Source organism: Echeneis naucrates, chromosome 8, assembly GCF_900963305.1.
Source record: "Echeneis naucrates chromosome 8, fEcheNa1.1, whole genome shotgun sequence".
NCBI classification, from domain to species: Eukaryota; Metazoa; Chordata; class Actinopteri; order Carangiformes; family Echeneidae; genus Echeneis; species Echeneis naucrates.
The window spans coordinates 6221531-6240074 of record NC_042518.1 but is presented as its reverse complement, the minus strand read 5'-3'; the positions used below and the strand labels follow the sequence as shown (position 1 = coordinate 6240074).

The following is an 18544-nucleotide window of genomic DNA, read 5'->3' as shown; positions in this document are numbered from 1 at the left end:
AGTTTCATTCTAGGCATCAGATTTTAGATTCAAATTGTATCCAGCTCAGAATTTTGCTTCATTTTTTCCTTAAGCTAATCCTATCCGCAATCCCGCTCTCCTACTGTATATACACCACTCAGAAGCAACCAATGTTCTCATTAGTATTTCAGGACTTGCTAGGAGAGATGGGGTAGATGTGTCCTTACAAACACAGCCATGCATCACGCGTATCCATTCATCATGCACACATAGGACACTGGTGATCAACAGACCATCAACCAAAAGCATCTGACAAAAACAACTTGAATAAATAAAACTCCTTAGATGAATAGACTTAACGGCTGAGAACAACTCTAATGTCTGCTTTAGACACAACCCATGTAAAGTGTGCTGACAGATTTACTGTGGATTAAAGTTTACATGTTGTATAATGGTCCATGTCTTTTGATTATAAAGCAGGTCTTGGCTCTATAGCAATAAGGCGAAACAATCAAAAATAGGCAGTCCAGAGAATTGCATGCAGCCTCTGTTCATAAACTTAGTCTTTTAAAAAGCCATCAGGACTTCTGGTCTTGTTACTTTGAGATGTCACAACAAAGCACTCACAACCCTCAACCACGCTCTCAACTCAGAAAACGAAGACCCGTCACACAAAATTGAAGAATCATGTTTATGTACGTGTTTATCTGTCATCTTCATTCAATCATTTAGAAAACAGTCAGCCATCATAAAAGGAGAAGTATAAACACTATGTTCAACTTATTGGCTCACCAACCTGTTCTAGCTGCAGAGAAACGAGAAAAGATAGAAGAAAAACTACACTGAGATGCTTTCTGGTTCTAAAAACTATTTTTCATATGGATATCAACGCTTCAAATAAAATGCAATGAAAGTGTAAATCATGAGACATTTGAATACGTTGGTTCACATGGCAACCAATACAAGGGGCTCCATTTTTAAAAGGACGGCAAAAACCAACAAATATGAAATCACATATGATTATTCACTCTCACAGAGATTGCAATGTAACAGTAGACCATTGACTTCACATGCATAATTATAAACCATATCAGAGCTGACTGTTATTGTATATTTCTATTGCCGCTTGAGATTGACCTGTTTTTATTCTATTATTCTATCTTCTTAAACATTTTTTAAAATTCTCATTCTATTTATCTATTTCTATATATGTGCACATTCATTGTGGAAAGCAGGAAAGAATGTCATTGTACAGGGAAATTTGTTTCTTTACTGTACATATGACCAACACTTCGAAACTTATGGAGAGAGATCAAATGGTTAAGCTTAAGCTGCCTTGCAGAATGAAGCTATTCTGTTGGAAAGAACTGCTATTGAAATAACTGATTACATTTCTTTGTCAAGTGTTTCTTTTCTTCCAAAGCATGTGACGTAATCCTCTGGGGTGGGGGCTTTCTGGTATTGTTCCCATGCAGCACTAAATACTTGTTGGAAATGATTATGAAAGTTATTTTGAGAGAGTGAAGGAACTTAATTGTTCTGTTCTTCACTTGTTGCTCTGAAACTTAGTGAGAGTACAGCGGATCAGACATCAAACTAAGTGTATTAATCTGATGGAGAGCTCCATCAGGTGCTAATCTCTGGTGCATTGAACCAATGCCTTATTAAAATTACTAGAAGCTATTAGCACATTGTGCAGATCTTCAGTTAATTTGTGTTTTGTTTGTTTGTTTGTTTTGTTTTTTTTCGCTGACTGTTTTTCCTATTAGAGGTTTGAAGGCAGGGATGTCAGAATACAAAAATGAAAATGTCATCTTGCTGAGCCAGAGCCGGACAGACAGCAGCAGACAATGCCCAGAAAAATGGTAACAAGCATGGACGTTGACTTACAGACATAACAAACCTAAAATGTCAGCAATTAACCTGACGAATGTATCACTGGCAGCAGCTGCTACCAATGATTGATGATCACTTATTGATAGTCACTGAGAGTGCAGTCATAGAAACAGAGAAGCTACCATCCACTGTTAGCATAGACAGTGACCAAATATTTATAATTTAAAAGCGGTTAGGCAGATTCTTCTGAGTAGTCCGAGACTAAAACCTCCGTCTCTCTCAAATCAGTGTTTGTCTGCAACATTCAAGGTGCAAAATGTTACTTGCTACTTTTGGCGATATGAACTAGTTCAATATGGCTTGTACAGTCATCTGTTCACACAACCCAATAAATCACTAGGACAATATAATAAATTAGCCGTGTGCAGTCAACATAAAAAACAACCAACTTACAGAGTGTGCTCATATACAACTATTTTGCATTCACCAAGTTTGTGACAGACACTCTGCTGCTGGAGTGAAATGCGGAAAAGCAAAACCATCACACAATTTCTTCCTACTGCACCAAAACAGCTATTATTAGTATTGGCACTGAATATTGTAACTGAACATTTAGCACTGTGGCACAAAATCAAGGCACAAAAAGCTCTGTTTCTTTATGAGCTCATTCAATTAGGAAGGAAATCAAAATCCATTATTGTTCTGTTCTCTTATGTGCAAGTCCTCTCACCTCTTTTTTCTGTACACGTGTTTGTTTTAAATCACTGAAGTATCTTCTCATTACATGGCTCACTTCCCGTTAAATTATTCACCATCTTGCTTAAAGTTAATCTTAAAGTTGCAGTTTTCTCGCTAAAAGTCGCCCACTTCCACTGAACATATGCCAAATAGTTAGCATGGCGCGTCATCCATGTGTCCACAATCTGCTGTGGACACTTACAACGTGGTGGTGCTTCTCTTCACAGACTGAATAATCATCAATAATCATATGTTTCTTGGAGTAGGAGGATATATCATAGAACTGAAGTGGATTCACCCAACAAGGAGTCATCGATATGATGAGGAAGACATCCCTAGGCATATGTTTCAGAGGGAGGGCAGGAGCAATGCATTAGCATGTTAACTTCTCACCCCAGTCAACATGTGAGCAGTTGCAGTGCAGGCTGCGTGCATTTCAAGCGCTCCCTCCTAAGAGCTACAGTACATTTGGTTGTCAAGAAGTATCACTACTGACCTTTAACAACAGAAACCTTGCAGAAAATAATGAACCTTGCACTGCCCCTGAAATCATGACAGAACTAATGGTGATTAAACCAGCAGCAGCATTCAGTGAGTAAGGTAGCTCTCCTATGAAGCTCGTCTTCCAGTGAAGCACACCCAACACATCACACTGGCAGGCTCTTGCTAAACTTTGTCACAGATTTGTCAGCTCGGACAACACCGTAGAGAGCTTGTTGCTCCGTCAGTGTTCTCGATTAGACACACAAAATGCTGACAGGTCTCAAAAGGACGGAATGGCCTTTCCCAGTCCATTTCAATCTGTTTCTAATGGGATGTGTTTTATTCAGAGGAAGCAATGACAATGCATGCAGTGAAGCTGAGGAATGGAAGCTGTATCTCACGTCTTGCACGGCTGAGTGGATATACAATCCCCCCCCCCCCCCCTTTCTTTCACATGCACATACAGACACACAACAGATGACATTACTTGAAAGCATATTTTGCTTTCATTTCACTGTGTTGTTTCACATTTTCAGAAATTATAGTCTTAACCCAAATCTCTTAAAATCTTTATAGCTTTGCTTCAAGATGATTTTGGTAAAGTCAAACCAGATGAAAACTACCAGACATCAATGCACCAAGTGCACACACCCACACACACACCTTTATTCCCCATCACCCCAGGCAAATTGCAGCACATCCAGTTCATCAGGGAACCAATAGTCCTGGCATTCAGAATCATGAAATATTTAAATAAATCTATTATGCGCAAGCAAATGAACAACAAACGACAAAATTGCCTCATTCTTGTCATTATCCACAACACCATGAAGATGAAAAGCTGACAATTACGCACATGTATACAAATTGTTTATCAGACATACAAACAGAAACAGGAACACTTAACTCAATTAACACATTTCAAACCATCCACAAAATGATACACCTACATCATTTCACACTCACAAATGTGTCTGTGTGCCGCACATATTCTCAGCATGAACGTGAGCATGATTTGCCAATGTGACTGCTGTTGGTTTCATAACAATGCTGTGTCACCAGCTATAACCTCACACCGTTTTCCAGTTTTGGGTGATATGATGTGTCACTGTGCTTCTTTACCTGCCCAGTCCTGAACCTTACCTGTCAGTAAGTCAGCCTGTTTTTATTCCAGCAGTTGTGTCCAGTTCTCTCCTCCTGCTTTTTGTCCCTCTGAACATTCAAAGTAGTTTCTCTTTTTGAGACACCTTGGACCTGCAATGCCAACAAATTCGCAGAAACAAATGCTTTTGTCTTTTTTATTATGAATGGGTGGTTTACAATTTAGTACAACAGGAATGCTCAGGAATTTATCAATAAAGAAAATGGGTGAAAAGTGGTTAGTGCAGTCGCCCCACAATAAGATGGTTGTGGGTTCGATTCCTGGGCCTGGGGCCTTTCTGTATGGAGTTCGCTATTCAGTGCCGCGAGTGTCATCATATTCAGCAGGAACAGATGTCTGCAAATGAGACAAAAAGAGAAAAGTGTGATCTTTAACAGACCAGGTGGCGCCGCAATTAGAATCCTTACTATGGCCTCTGTGCATCAAGAGAAAAATAGGCAGGCACATCAGTCTTTGAATCACTCTTACTGAGAATGACATACTCAGTACCCAATCTCTCATTGAAGAAATCATAAATTATTCTAAATTAAATTATCTGATGAGCTGCCAAACTTTAGTAACATTTCAGATGGAGCGTAGTAAAGGCTTTTTTTGCAGCCCTTCGTCCGTAAGGTTAAATCTCATTCCCATGAAAGATGGCGAGTCATATTTGCAGCGAACTATCGTTCATCTCTTTTTCTGTGTTCAATTGAGGATTACATCTGGGTCAATTCTTGCATCTGGATACACACAGAGATTCAGTCAGTGCGAGGAGACAGCTCGACACCGGGGATCGTATCCGAACAGAAGGGTGAGGGGCAGTTTGGCACAGGTTGTGTCTGATTAAGTCAGCACTGAGAGGCAAAAGCACAGGAGACTGGGAGTTGAGACACAATGACACCAGCTTGGCTACCTCAGATGGAGATGGTCACCATGGGACTAATCAAGCCCACAATAAACAAAAGGCAAACATTCAACAGAATGGGAGCGCATTCTTCCTAAGGCAAATGCTATTAATATGCTTTTTCTTTAATGGCACTTTCAAGGGGGTGGTCAGTGTCTCATTGCATTGATTTCCTCTGAAAATCACTTGTATTGACTATAAACTGATGTTCTGAAGCATCATTACAAACCCTCCCCCTTGCCTTCAACACACCTCCCCCAACCACTAAGTTATTTAGTCAAATGGCAAATGCAAGATAATTGGACTCTAAAGCTAACTAGTTTATTATGTATTTATAGACTCGGGGTGTATGTCGAAACCGGGTAGTTGGCTTCAGAGGTTAACAGGCACTTTTCAGAGCTTTGCCCACACCTAGGGAAGGAGGTGGTGATGGTGAGGAGTACCTGCCAGTCAGAGCCTTTCTCATCCGGGAGAGGAGAAAAAGAGACTGAGGGGGCATATATTCAATGTCTTATCTCGCATTGCTTGTCTGGCCGTCTTTCTCCTTCATACCTAGAGTGGATAGTGGCCCACCCTCTTTGCCCTGTCCTTCACTATTTTTGCTCTGTTGTGGTGCTCTTGCTGTCTTGAGATTTCATCTCTTTTCATGTCTATATTGCTGGGACAAGACTCGTGCTTCCCCGAGGGGATCAAAGGGACACCTGATGGCCTCTGATGAGGAAGCACAGAGCCTCTCTCACTGTCCAGTTGTCCTTATCAGAGATGTACTAATCACCTGCTGCAGGGGTTCATTCAGAAAGAATTAGAACACAGCCAGAAACTGACAATGGGCTGTAACACTTGCTTCCTGAGACAGAAAATATCTGATGTTGAACTGTGGCTCTTTTAAGGCTCAGAGCGATTCACATTTATCAGTGACACACAGCCAGAGGAAGACAACAATCTTAAACCTTAAAAAAAAAAGAAAAATTATTAAATTATAAAAAAAATGATTACACTTGTCACTGGCATTATCTGAACAAACCAGCACACCATGCATACCCAGACATATCGGCACATGTGGACACACATACACACACTGTTCCACCACATGACTGCAGGTTGGTGTTGCCATAGGAACGGGGAGAGGTAATGGCCAATGGTAATGTGTGAGGGGTTAAAGTTGGGGAGATGAAAGTGAGTCAGGCTTATGAACTAATGATAAGTGCTTCAACTTCATATTTGCCACCCAAATGCCCCAATTCACAGACAACAACTCCAGAGATCACCAGTGCATTGTTAGGATAGCAACAAAAGAAATGCGATAAGTTTAAGGCAACACTGCTACCATGCCATGTGCCTTTAATGCATCCAACTAATGTGCTTAATGCTTTTAGTATTGATGCAGAGAAAGCTGCTGGGTGTCTTGATGCCTAGCCTTCCCTCACCACCCCACTGGGGTATGAATAAATGATCCCTAATGCAATGAGCTAACCCTATCCAACATTGATGACCATTTCTGTGTTTAACGATGTGATTAAATATTACTGAGAAGTGCAAATAATTTAATCATACCCCAGCAGCTCAGTCCCTATAGAGTGCTACTTAAGTGTAAAGAAATGCCAGGGTCACATTCATATTTGACATACATATAATCAGCTGTGCATGTGTGCCTTCTGAAATGTTCTAATAATATCCTTTAGATACTTTGCGTCATGACTTTGTGTGAGCTCGTTCAGCTTTATGTCAGAGTGGGACTATATAGCTGAAATCCATATTATTGTCAAGAGTTCGTTTTTAAATCCAACTGTTCAAATAGATACATTTACACAGTCCATGCTAATGCAGTCAAAAGGTCAAATTAAATGTAATTGTGTTCCTGTTTTACATGAGACCTATTCTGTAACAGTTTGAAAACTTTATGACATCCTAATATTATTAAAATGAAACAGTAATTATTAATATCAAATTCATACTTTATAGTCTTGTTGTTGACTTTGACTAACTTTGATAAGGAAGTATTCTGTGAAAAAGTTGATATAGCTTTATAGGTATGTGAGCAAATAAAATATTTTTTTTGTTTCTCTCAGTGAATACTAGTACAGCTTATATACAATAAAGTAAATTGGAATTTAAAAGTTCTTGGATATTAAAAAGCCTTCAGCCTTCTTGCTCGAGGCTTGCAACTGTGAGGCAAAGACTAGTTTCTTTTCGATTATATAAAAATCTGTTATTCTAAAAAGAACACCACTTTGCCAATTAAATACAGTCTATTAGTTTCCTCATCCCTCATAGAGTTGGTCATCACCTGCTGCTGCTGTTGTTCCTATTTCTCTGCTTCCTCCTTCTCATCCTCCTCCTCCTCTTTCACTGCTTGATGCTTCCTTTTGTGTCACATTGCCCACACAATGACAGGGGGCTTTTAAAAATAGAGATGATCCACCCAGATTCAAGCGTTTTAATTACAGAGCAAGGGATGCAATGGGGGTGTAGAGGCCCCTTCCACTGACAGGGAGTGGGGGGCTGTGGAAGGAGGGAGGTATGGAATGAAAAGTGGTACAGTGAATGTAAACTGTGTGCTAATTAGTGCCGTCTGCCATAGTGCAGCTCCCAAGATGCAGCCGTCTATTATACAGGAATTGTTGTCGGTGTTGCATTCTGAGCACTCCTTACATGCACACCTGTGGCCACATCACATTTTACATTACACAGAAATCACCTGTAGGGAGACCAGGAGCCATTTAAAACAGGCACACTGTATCACACTCAGGTCCTTCAGTCAAAGAATAATAATAATACAACAAAACAAAATGAGTTTTCTCTCTCTGCTCATGAAAATTTTACAAAATGTTATAGATTGAGATATTAATTATTTAGAATAACATTTTCTCTTATGAAGAAAGCAGTATGAACAATTCATAAACTTTGCAAAATACCACACTGTGGGATTCCAATTGTCAATAAAAGCATCTTTGTACCTTACAAAGTGAGTAACTGTAACACAACACAAAATAAGAAATGCAGAACTACAGTCAAGAGGATTTTAGGTAGTTTAAAAAGTCGAAATATCAGTGACTTTTCAAAATGAAATAACATTTTCCCCTTATTAACACTTGTGTGAACACTTTGTTTAGTTTAAACGTGTGTGTGTGTGTGTTTTATTTCTTGGCTACTGATTAATGATATGGCCTGTTTTGAGCCATTAGGCAGCACAAAAATATATCAAGCAACATGCACTAACCAGAACACACCATCTCTGTGCACATACTCAGAAACAAAGATAAAGTATTTCTTATCCATTTAAACTTCAGTTTCAGCTTATAAAAGGGTTAGCTTAATGTTTAATTATGTCAAATGCACACAGGAGGACAAAATTATATGTCACTGACCCATATTCAAAAGTACCAGAATGCATATGATCTAACAGTTTATTGTAATGCATCAGCTTCAATAGGCTTCTATTGGAGAGATTAAAAATTACAGTTTAGTAAGCTCTGTCCTCCTTTTTATCATTTCTCATGAAAAACTACTTTGTTTTACTTGAGTGAGAACATACTACATTTTGTGTATATCATATATCAATACATCAGGAAGTGTATGTCCAAGATGATTTATTCTCCACATTAAGTGAAAGCGATCTTATTACGTGTAACTCTGAATAAACATTTCAACAGCACAACTATGACCAATACTTTTTAATTAGTTGTTCATTAACTGTTGACTCATGCATTTTAGTAAGTCTTGCCTCATGTCAGACTAATATCAACACCACCAATAATACTGAGGTTTGAAATGAAATTACACTGTGGTATTGCATTGACATTTAGGATTTTTTTTTCTTTGATCAGTGTCATACAAAACTAATTTCATCTAGTGTGCCACTGCAGAATAACAGTAATGCATAAAAAAGTACAAAGTTGGTGGTTACTTTTTATAGGCACGGCATTATTACTTTTAGTTCTGAGTAGCAAGATGCTGTGCTTTCAAAAAAGTGAGTTTATTGAGGCTATTCCAACAGCCTGTACAGCACACTATAGAGCAATGTAGTGATTATTGACAGAAGGAGTACGTGTGGGGTTTGTATATATGTGTGTGTATGTATTATGTGGCTAAGCATGTGTGCTTTTGCTTGTGTTGTGCATGTTTTTCGCACCTTGGCAACCTGCTACTGCGTGCCTCTAAATTAGAATTAGTTAGAATTGCATACGGAGCATCTTGTGAATTACATCAGCTGCAACCTCCCATTTATGGTGTGGACAGAAGATATTTATCTTGACTTTGGGCTGTACAATCCAAATGTTTTCCAAATATTTCTTTGAAGTGTGCAACAGGCCATGTTAATTCAGTCTCATCTGTGGTGGATTATTTGACTCCCAGCTAAAGCTCTATATCCAAGCAATAATTAAACTGCTTTGCTTTGTTTATTTTAAACACAAAAAATATCACTTTGCATTAGTCTTACATCATAACACTGTAATTTCTAGTACTAGAAGGAGTAATGTTTTGAAGAATGTTTACATGTGAGCAGGTGGATACAGCATTTTATTCTCATGCACTATGCATACAGGCAGAGAGTCTGGTTACATAGCTATCTTTCCTCCCCAGGCTCCTCACCAGCCCACTGTTATCCTGCAACAGCTTCCAAGCAACCATGATGCCTCCCGGCTTGACTCCTTCCATTAGGACAGCCGGTCACGTCAAGAAAGGTATAGCAGACTGCCACCGCACACAAACCAAACCACACTCACACCTGTTCTTGCCTGTCTGTCACAAAACAGGCAGCTTGAGCTCGGACATTTGCATAAAATGTTGGTGTGTGAGAGTGTGTTGAAAATTAGCCTAAAATTCTGTTACAGTCGGTTTCCAGCAAAAGAACATATGCTTAGCCACATAATACGTACACAAACAAAACCCCACACATACTTCCTATGTCACTATGATCATTCATTCATTCATCTTCTACCACTTATCCGTTTTCAGGTCACGGGGGGCAATCCCAGCTGACATTGGGGGAACACCCTGGAAAAGTCACCGGTGGACTGCAGGGCCACCATGCATATAGATTTATAATTATAATGGCTGGCTGAGCCCAGAAAGGGCAATCATCAACACCACTAGATGTTTCACGGAGAGCTACTGTGCTTTCTGCTCCAACACACCTGATTTAAATGATCCGGTCATCATCAAGCTCTGCTGAGGTCCAATCGCCTTCGGTTGGGGCCAAGGGAAGTAACTTTACAAACAATATTTAACATACCCTGTGAACACTAAAACCAAAACAAAAAAACAAACAAACAAAAAAACTACCGTACAGCATTAGCATCACCTCCACAGCAGCGCTAACAGTTAGCTAGGTCGCCATGACAACACATTCATTATATTGGTAACATCGAGTTAGCTAACGTTAGCCTAACACAAACGCATGCTAATGTGGCCGTCACTAAAACAGACTTTGGACGTTGTGTCGTATCCACTTACTGACACATGGAGGAGGAGAAGGAGAGGCTGCTCGGAGTCAGGCTGCAGCTGTTTGGGGGCGCTGACGTTTCTCTACCTGGCGTACAACCGGACCCGTGTTAGCTCCACGGTCGGACCTGGAAAGAAATTTGGACTCTGACTTCACCCCGTCGAAATATTAAAAACTTAAAAAAATGTAGATTTTTGAAAAGGCTGCGATGACCGGCTATCGTGTGTTCTGGCCAAATCCCTCTCTCTTTTTTCTTTCTTCTTCCTAAAGTCACCTGGCGCCATTTCTAATTAATGTTCACGCGCTTACACGAACGAGCTCCGAGACCGGAAACCAAAACGGAAGCAATTCAGATTACTGAATTATATATTATTGCAATATACTGTATGTGTGTGAATGAAATTCTGTTTACGGCTAGTTGACATACGTTGAAAATGCAAGCTAACTTAAACTAATTAAATGTAGCGTTTTATTGGCATATCAAGAAACTTTTTTTCCCCCCACACCGGTCCCTCCAGGGTCCAGAAAAGGTTTATCCAGGTCTGTTTACTTTTGAGAGCTGAAAACAGCTGTATTTCTTTGATGGCTGTAAACCTTTTACATTAACTATCTGCCAGATTTCCTAAACCATCAGCTGCCACCATGACACATGTGATTATGTTTATTTCATTTTAGTTTGTTGTGTTCAAATTTTAGCTTGATGCATATATGGGAATGTGGAGCTGTCAACTGGAATATCAACAACACAATCAATTACACTTTTGTGAAGAAAACAAATAAACAAATGTTGCATTTTTTTCAAGAATATGCATACAACTATTGACAGCGACTACCTCCCACAACCGTACCACCAGAGATGATACAATAGCCAATTGTTATATGAAAGACTTGTTGCCCATCAGATTGAATTATACTAATCAAGCACAACAAGCCACCACATAATTCACTGAGTCACATGCCTGTTACATGAATAGTTCACAGTATTACATTAGCTGACATTATTGCTATATTATTTATGAATTCCTGTCAAGATGGTGAAATATCACAAAGTTTGTCTAGTTTCTGAATGTTGCATCACTGAGCTGACAAACAACCAATTCCCAGAGATGTCACTCATATTGCCTGGAAAACATTTAATAATTAATCAGGGTGACAAATACTGCTTCAAAATGTAGCCTGCCACATAAGGATGCCTTTAAATGACAGTGGAATTATAGTTATTTGAATAGACTTTCTTAAATCCTAGTCAGAAAGCATATTTATATTGTGAGGCGAGTCACTGCCAAATCACAAAAACAAATGCTGAGTGACAAGGAGGTGAGAAAATTAAACTTGGTGCCTCACATTCAACCCCTCAGTTTGATTCAGTGCGGTCTAATCACCTTGTCACCCCAAGAGAAGCTGCTGAGACTGATAAGGTAAGAAGAGGACCCCCTAATAGTGTTGAACCAGTGTCTGCTTGATATCCTGAATATGCAGATCTTATAGAGCTGATGATGATCCAGAGTGCCCAGTTCAGACCTTTCTAAGATTTTCATGAATCCACCTTGTTTTTTTAGTGTCATAAGACCCCAATGAAATCTTTGTAATCACCTTGGTCTTTCACTGAGCAATGCAGCTGAAATGTTTTTCTCCTTGTGTCAGGCTCCCAGCGATCTGGTTATAATTCAGGAGAATGAAGCTGACCCAGAGATACACCACTGCGATTACCCATCTGTCCCATACCTGTCCTGTCCTTCACGGTTCCTGCCTCAGGGGCCCTCTGGTGTACCAAGAAGACCCCAATAAACCCATTGCTGCTTCACCACCTAGAGACAGGTGATCAGAGCTCCTGCATTCTCCATTACATATCACAAGGTAACTCGCTCCTACTGAGGCAAAGAATGAACTGTCAGAGTGAATAAAAAGCCAACGGCACATTCTGAAACAGAATGGATTACCCTGAAAACAAATCTGATTTATCTAAGGGCCAGAACCATCACCTGCTGACAGGCTGAGACACTTTCAGACAGTACAACTTCACGGGAATACAATTAAAAGGGAAAGGATGTTTTTATGCATCCAGCTGCCATTCATGGGATTCAGATACAGCCAGTGTATTCTTCTATGAAATTCACTTTTACATAGCTTTACTCTTGCTTTGATAACAATAACAGGCCCTAATTGCTGCAAGTCTGCCAGGCCTTTACTTTTAGAGAATTCATGGGTTATTTTGTCAGTCATTGTAATCATGCAAAAGGAAGACTGCAAGTGGCAAGTCACAATCTCATCATTCATTGGTCTCTTTGTTTTGAAGCTTTGAGTTTTGTAGTTTGGCTCTTGCCAATTTTGGCTTTTTCAACAAGAAAGAATCATATCTGGAGGTTAAGGGCAGATCTGAGCTTCTGGGACTTCTCTACAATCATTTAGCAACCAGTGTAGTTGACCCCTGTGGATCATTAGATCACTTTACATTTTTCTACAGTAAAGAGAAAAAAAAATTACACTATTTAAAATCACCACAGCAGACAGTAATATTACATGCCCTTTCATTTCATGTCCAAGTATAAATTCTGCTGTGTTAAATACATACATTACCCAAATTTTCCAGTAGGGGGTAGCAATAGATATTAATTGGCAAATAGATGACTGGCTACATTGACAGTGATTCTGTGTGCTGTAATGCCGATCACACTATGATATTCCATTGTGGGAAACCACATAGTCTATTTTTGTACGCTGTGGCCTTTTCTTTAAATACACTGTGATGAGCACTTAAAAGGGGGAGATGCAACATACTACTCAATTTCTACAAGTGAGGACCACAAAAGCAAGAAAAAGTTTATGAAAACAGAGCAATTCAATAGTTCAATAGAAAAATTTGGATGTGCCTAAGTGGGAACAGCATGGGAGATACTTTAGTTTTTGTCACAGTTTCAGACTCAAATAAAAAGAAAGGTGTTGAATTGATGTACAGTTTGTGACCCAGTTCTTTAAGTTTGTATTAAATTGCTTGCAATAACAGGTGGGCTGCCAAACGGGATAACGCAGTGAGCCGGGTACAGCTGGAACAGCTGAGCCATAGGAAAGAATTTCAGTGTCAATTTAGTAGATTTATATGTTACCACACACATCATTTCAAGTGTGACATTCCTTGGCATCCACAGAACATAGTTTCAGAGTTTGGTGGTTCATTTTAGAGTTTAAGAAATGGATTTACCATGACGCTGCAGAGTGGGGCAAACAAGATCTCAGCTGCAGATGCGGGAGGGGAATTTTAAAGAAATCTCTGCTAAAATGCTGAGATTCAAATGAGAGGAACGTGCCGATACAACTGTCTCCCTGTTGTCTCCTGGGCAGCGCCATTGTTTACAGTGCTATTAATACCAACCCACCACACTCTGACTATCACTGGGAGACAAGTGAGAGAGGCACAGTAGGTCAGAAGGGGGTTAAAGACACACAATACTCTGAAGAGGATGAGTCCTCATTGGAGCGGGGTAGTTAATGGTAGAGGCAATAATTGATAAGCTAGAGTGAGTAAGCTGTGGATTTAGCAAGTGGAAGAAAAGGCGGTGATACAATGCATCTATTACAGCAATGGGGAACAGTACATTCTGTGTTGAGAACAAACACAGAGGGCGGAACATGAAAGATAAATGAGGGATGTAGAGTGCTAATGTGGGGTTTGTTCAGGGTGTGACAGAATGTAGGTAACTAAATTATTGGAGACAGATACCCAGCTATTTATATCAGCTTGTCTGGCAGATTCTTGTTGGCATGGCCCCTCATAAAAGGCATCATTTTTCACATTGATATATTTCCTCAATAAGTTCAAATCCTTCGACTTTACATATTTCGATTTATGATCATATCACTATCTGCCATTATTTATGTTGTAACTCCAGTTTGCTGTACGGATATTTATCCTTTTAACATCTGTCCACCAACCATTATTCTCAGGATGAGGTATGTGTCTCAGTGTTGACCTGAACCTTTCAGTGAAAAAAAAATAAAAATAAAAAAAAAAGCTTCCCCTTTAGTATATTCAAAGTTTGTTCATGCTGTATCTCACTCAGAAAACATGAAGGCAAACAAGTGATGAGCAACATCTTTTATTTATTTGTAAAAATAATAATAAATATCTAAAAATATTTCAACATCATTGCACACATTCCATTAATTTACACCTTGTGGTGTTATTGGCTACTTCAGTGTCTCTTCCTCTACCATATATCAATATGAGCTGCCACACAACTATCACGGTAGATGGGTGAATACACAATAAAAGACAGCTGATCAGTTTTCCTAAGTCCTCTTGTTCAGAGGTCTCAGCAGGCATAAACACACACGTAGAATCGCGGTGTGTGATTACCCCAGAGCATTCTGTTCTCTTCACAGAGATCACGGACTGTCAAGGGCTTCTGGAGGCCTGGATGCTGACCAAAGCATGTTCCCTCAGCCCTGATCCCTCCTCTCCCCCTCCCCCCTGACTTCCCCTTTCTTTTTCTATCCCTTTTTTACAGTCTGCTACCTGCCTCTGGCTTTGCCACGTCATTTTCAATCACTTTCTGCAACACTGCATGCTTCCACTCCCTGTTAGAGGTGTAATCCATGACGACCACAAGAACACTTTCATTTCCCTTATGAGGATACTGGCACAAGTCAATACGAAAGAAAATTAAAAGGAAATACATGCAACCTGGCTACGGTGCACCCTTGCGTGCAAAAATTGGGTCAAGAGATTCTGAGATGTGATGAACTCGGTCGGCCTGCATAGTCAGAGATTGGCCTGTGGCACAGCTGGGAACACACACAGTGACTCTCCCATCACAATTTGGACACCTTCACATAACCATTTCTAATACCCCTGACCACCAAATGCCAACAATGGCAAAGTGTGACATTTACCTGCTGCTGTGTTCACCAAGACACACAGACAGTGCTAAAAATCTACAAAATGTAGGATTTATGACGAATGTCACTAGAGATAAATCTATGTACAACTTGTCATGCTCCTGACATCCTCTGCCCAATGACCCTCCTTCTCCATCTGTTAGCCTTCTCGTCTCTCCCTAACATCCACCCTTTCTCTTTTTGTCCTTGTGCTTTTCACCCTCTCTGAGCCTCCAAGGACATGGAGCGACCCAGGGCTTTGGGTGCTTTGGCGAACTCCATGAGGGTTGGCTTGACTGGAGGAAGATCTCTTGTGATCTCGTCCACAGTCCTCTTGCTGGGACAGGCCCCATCTGGAATAGGCAGGGGCTGCAGGTCTTCCTCGGTGTGCGGGGCTCCACGTCCCAGCCTGACACCCAACTCTGCAGGGGTGAAGATGGGCAAGGGGAGGGTCTTTCTCTTTGGCAGCAGTTGGTGTTCTCTTACCCCTCTTTCCACCGTGCCCACCCTAAAGACACCAGAGGGGCAGTTCTGTATCAGAGAACGGGCCTGCCACTGCCGTGAAAGAGTCTCCCTTCGTGAGCTGTCATTCATGTTCAACGTCTGTCTGCAGAAAACAGAGAAGAGTCACTTTATTTTAACTGTTCAACCGCCTTCATTATGAGAAAATGGGTTTATCAAGAACTTCCCAAGTAAGACTAGATACAAACATAGTCTTTTTAAGGGACGTCTGGTTTGTCTGTGAGCTCTCACCTGTCCTGAGGCTGAGTTTTGAGTCTGACACTTTGCCAGTCGGCGCTGTAGCTCTCCCTCTGGGACTTGTTCTCCTCCCGTACACTGCAGGTGAGCTCTGCTCCCACCACCACACCATTACACTTCTCAAGGATGGAACAGATTGGCATCTTGTCTGCTGTGGGAAGATCTGTCACAGATTTATCGTTCCCTTTTGGTCGGTCCCAAGGTCTGGTGTTGTGTCTGAGAAGATTGTTCAAGGCAGCAGTGATGCTTCAGCTAGCTGTATCACCTGGCTTCCACTGTGTCTCTCTCTCCTTCTCTCTCCACTGTCTATGTCCAGGCTCAAGTCTGTCCGTGTGCTTTATAGTGGACCTGTTTCTATTTCTGACCCATGTTGTCACTCTACAATCAGTGTGCACTGACATCCAATACCAAGTATTTCATGTCTCACTCCCTGCGTACTGGAAGTCGCTGTTAGGAGGGGTTAGGGGTAATTGGGCTGAAAATCCTCTGATTTTCAAATTGTACACACTGTCACCTCTGTAATCACTCAGCATAACAGTTTCCACTTCAGCTGTGATCGTAGTGTCTTAGAGGGAGCATGTCATGGAGACAGTCTTAACAGAGAGGAATCTTAACAAGGTTCTGGTCTTGATGTACATGAGGCACCAAGTGACACCTCAGTAATGTGGAAAGATAACAGTGTTGCAAGTGTTCTTCATCCACAGGAGATATTTCAGGCCAGCGTGTGGATCAGGAATAAGACATCTGAGGTAACAGGTGGAAACATCATAGCGTTGTTTCATCACTTCTTGCTGACCTTTTGCTCACAATACAAGATACAATAGACGGAGTTTATACAACAGCTATGCTTTGTGACAACATCTCAACCCCTTCATTAGATGCCATTACAGTGCACTGCCTCCCAGCAGCAAGAGCTCCATCCCTGGTGATTCATTATCACAGCGACAAAGCTCTATGCAAGCATTAATCAGCTCAGGTTACAGACCGTGAAGTACACACACACACACAGAGTAGTACCCAAACATTCACCCCTGACAGTTGTCCTCTGGTATGATGTTACAACCAGTTGATGTCTCTGACTCACTCGTCCACATCAGGTACCAGTATCATCGGATAGCCTAAGTCAGATGGATCAGAATCACAAGTGTCACATCCACAGTGACAGGAAGCTCATTGCTCACACTTTCTTTAAATCTGTTTTACATAAGTGGCACACGGAGTAATGCACATGAGTAAATCCAGGGCTGCTAAGTTGTTCACAAATGATGATATTAAATCACAATTTTGTTTTTGCTGCTCATCACTGGTCTGGAAATGATCAAAGGAAAACAACATAGAGGGTATAAAAACAAAGTGAATATAGACAGAAATTTCCTGTGTGCAGTTTCACACTAGGACGACATTGCATGTGTAAAATATTGCTCTGTGTTAGAGAGAGGAAAGGGAGTAAGAGCACAATAGACATCCCTGGGGTCATGCGTTCAGCCATGTTTGAAACCGTAACAACCATGAAATGCCGATTCAGAAACCCAGTTATTCACTATGTAAAATCTTTCCCCACTGACATCTTTTTAGAATCAATTTGATACAGAGCAATCGGGCTTTTAACTAAACAGGCTGATAGTTTTCATCTGTTCTCATTATAATTTTGGTGTTCACCTACAGCAAGAGGACTTCAGATGCACTTCACCTCTCAGCTGATTTGGGGTGAGTCATACTATGCTAATGAAGCCAGGGATGTGGAGGGTTTGTAAAGGTGACCAGTTATGAGGTGAATCCTGTCACTGTGATCAACCTCCATTCCCCTCCACTGCATGCCCGGTTTTGTCTTCATGCCTCACTGCTGGGCCAGAGCTGGCCATAATGAACTTTGTGTTATATAACAAAACTGCTGCAGCTGCCGGGAAGTGACATTTAAATGAGCTGTCACCAAGAAAGAGCTGTGGAGTGGGAGGGACGTTTTGAGGGAGGATAGGATTGGCGGACAACTGCATGATAAAGCCCAGGCCTGTCAAAAGATGGTAAACAAAGCAAAAATAATGTGAGTGCAAGTTTGGATTTAAGATGGTTCTTTTTTTTTTTTTTTCTTTTTTTTGTGACGTCCTAGTTAATTTGGGAAGACAGAGAGGAGCTGCCTGGGCAGGCCAATCTGACACAAAGTGCTTCCTCAGCAGCAAGAGGAGGCCAAAGGATTTCACTTTTAGTTAATTCATCTTTGGACACTGACACAAAATCCTCAGCTTGACTTTTGTGTTTCACCCTTGCACCACCGGCAACGCCTCTGGTGCCGTTGTCAGACATGTACCCCACCAGAGATTTTCTTACATAACAACAACAACAACAACAACATCCACCTGACCACCATGCATAATCCCCCATGCATCTTTCAACCCAGCGTCTG

The 18544-nt window shown here is 40.8% G+C and overlaps 1 protein-coding gene across 1 annotated transcript; it reads right to left on the bottom strand.

Annotated features, from left to right (window-relative positions):
- Positions 1-14587: 14587 nt before the first annotated feature.
- tcap (titin-cap (telethonin)) lies at positions 14588-16442 on the bottom strand. Its single transcript, XM_029508957.1, has 2 exons — positions 16138-16442; positions 14588-15991 (listed from the first exon to the last, which is right to left on the bottom strand). The coding sequence occupies exons 1-2, from the start codon at positions 16284-16286 to the stop codon at positions 15601-15603; spliced, it is 540 nt and encodes a 179-aa protein (XP_029364817.1). The 5' UTR covers positions 16287-16442; the 3' UTR covers positions 14588-15600.
- Positions 16443-18544: the final 2102 nt, after the last annotated feature.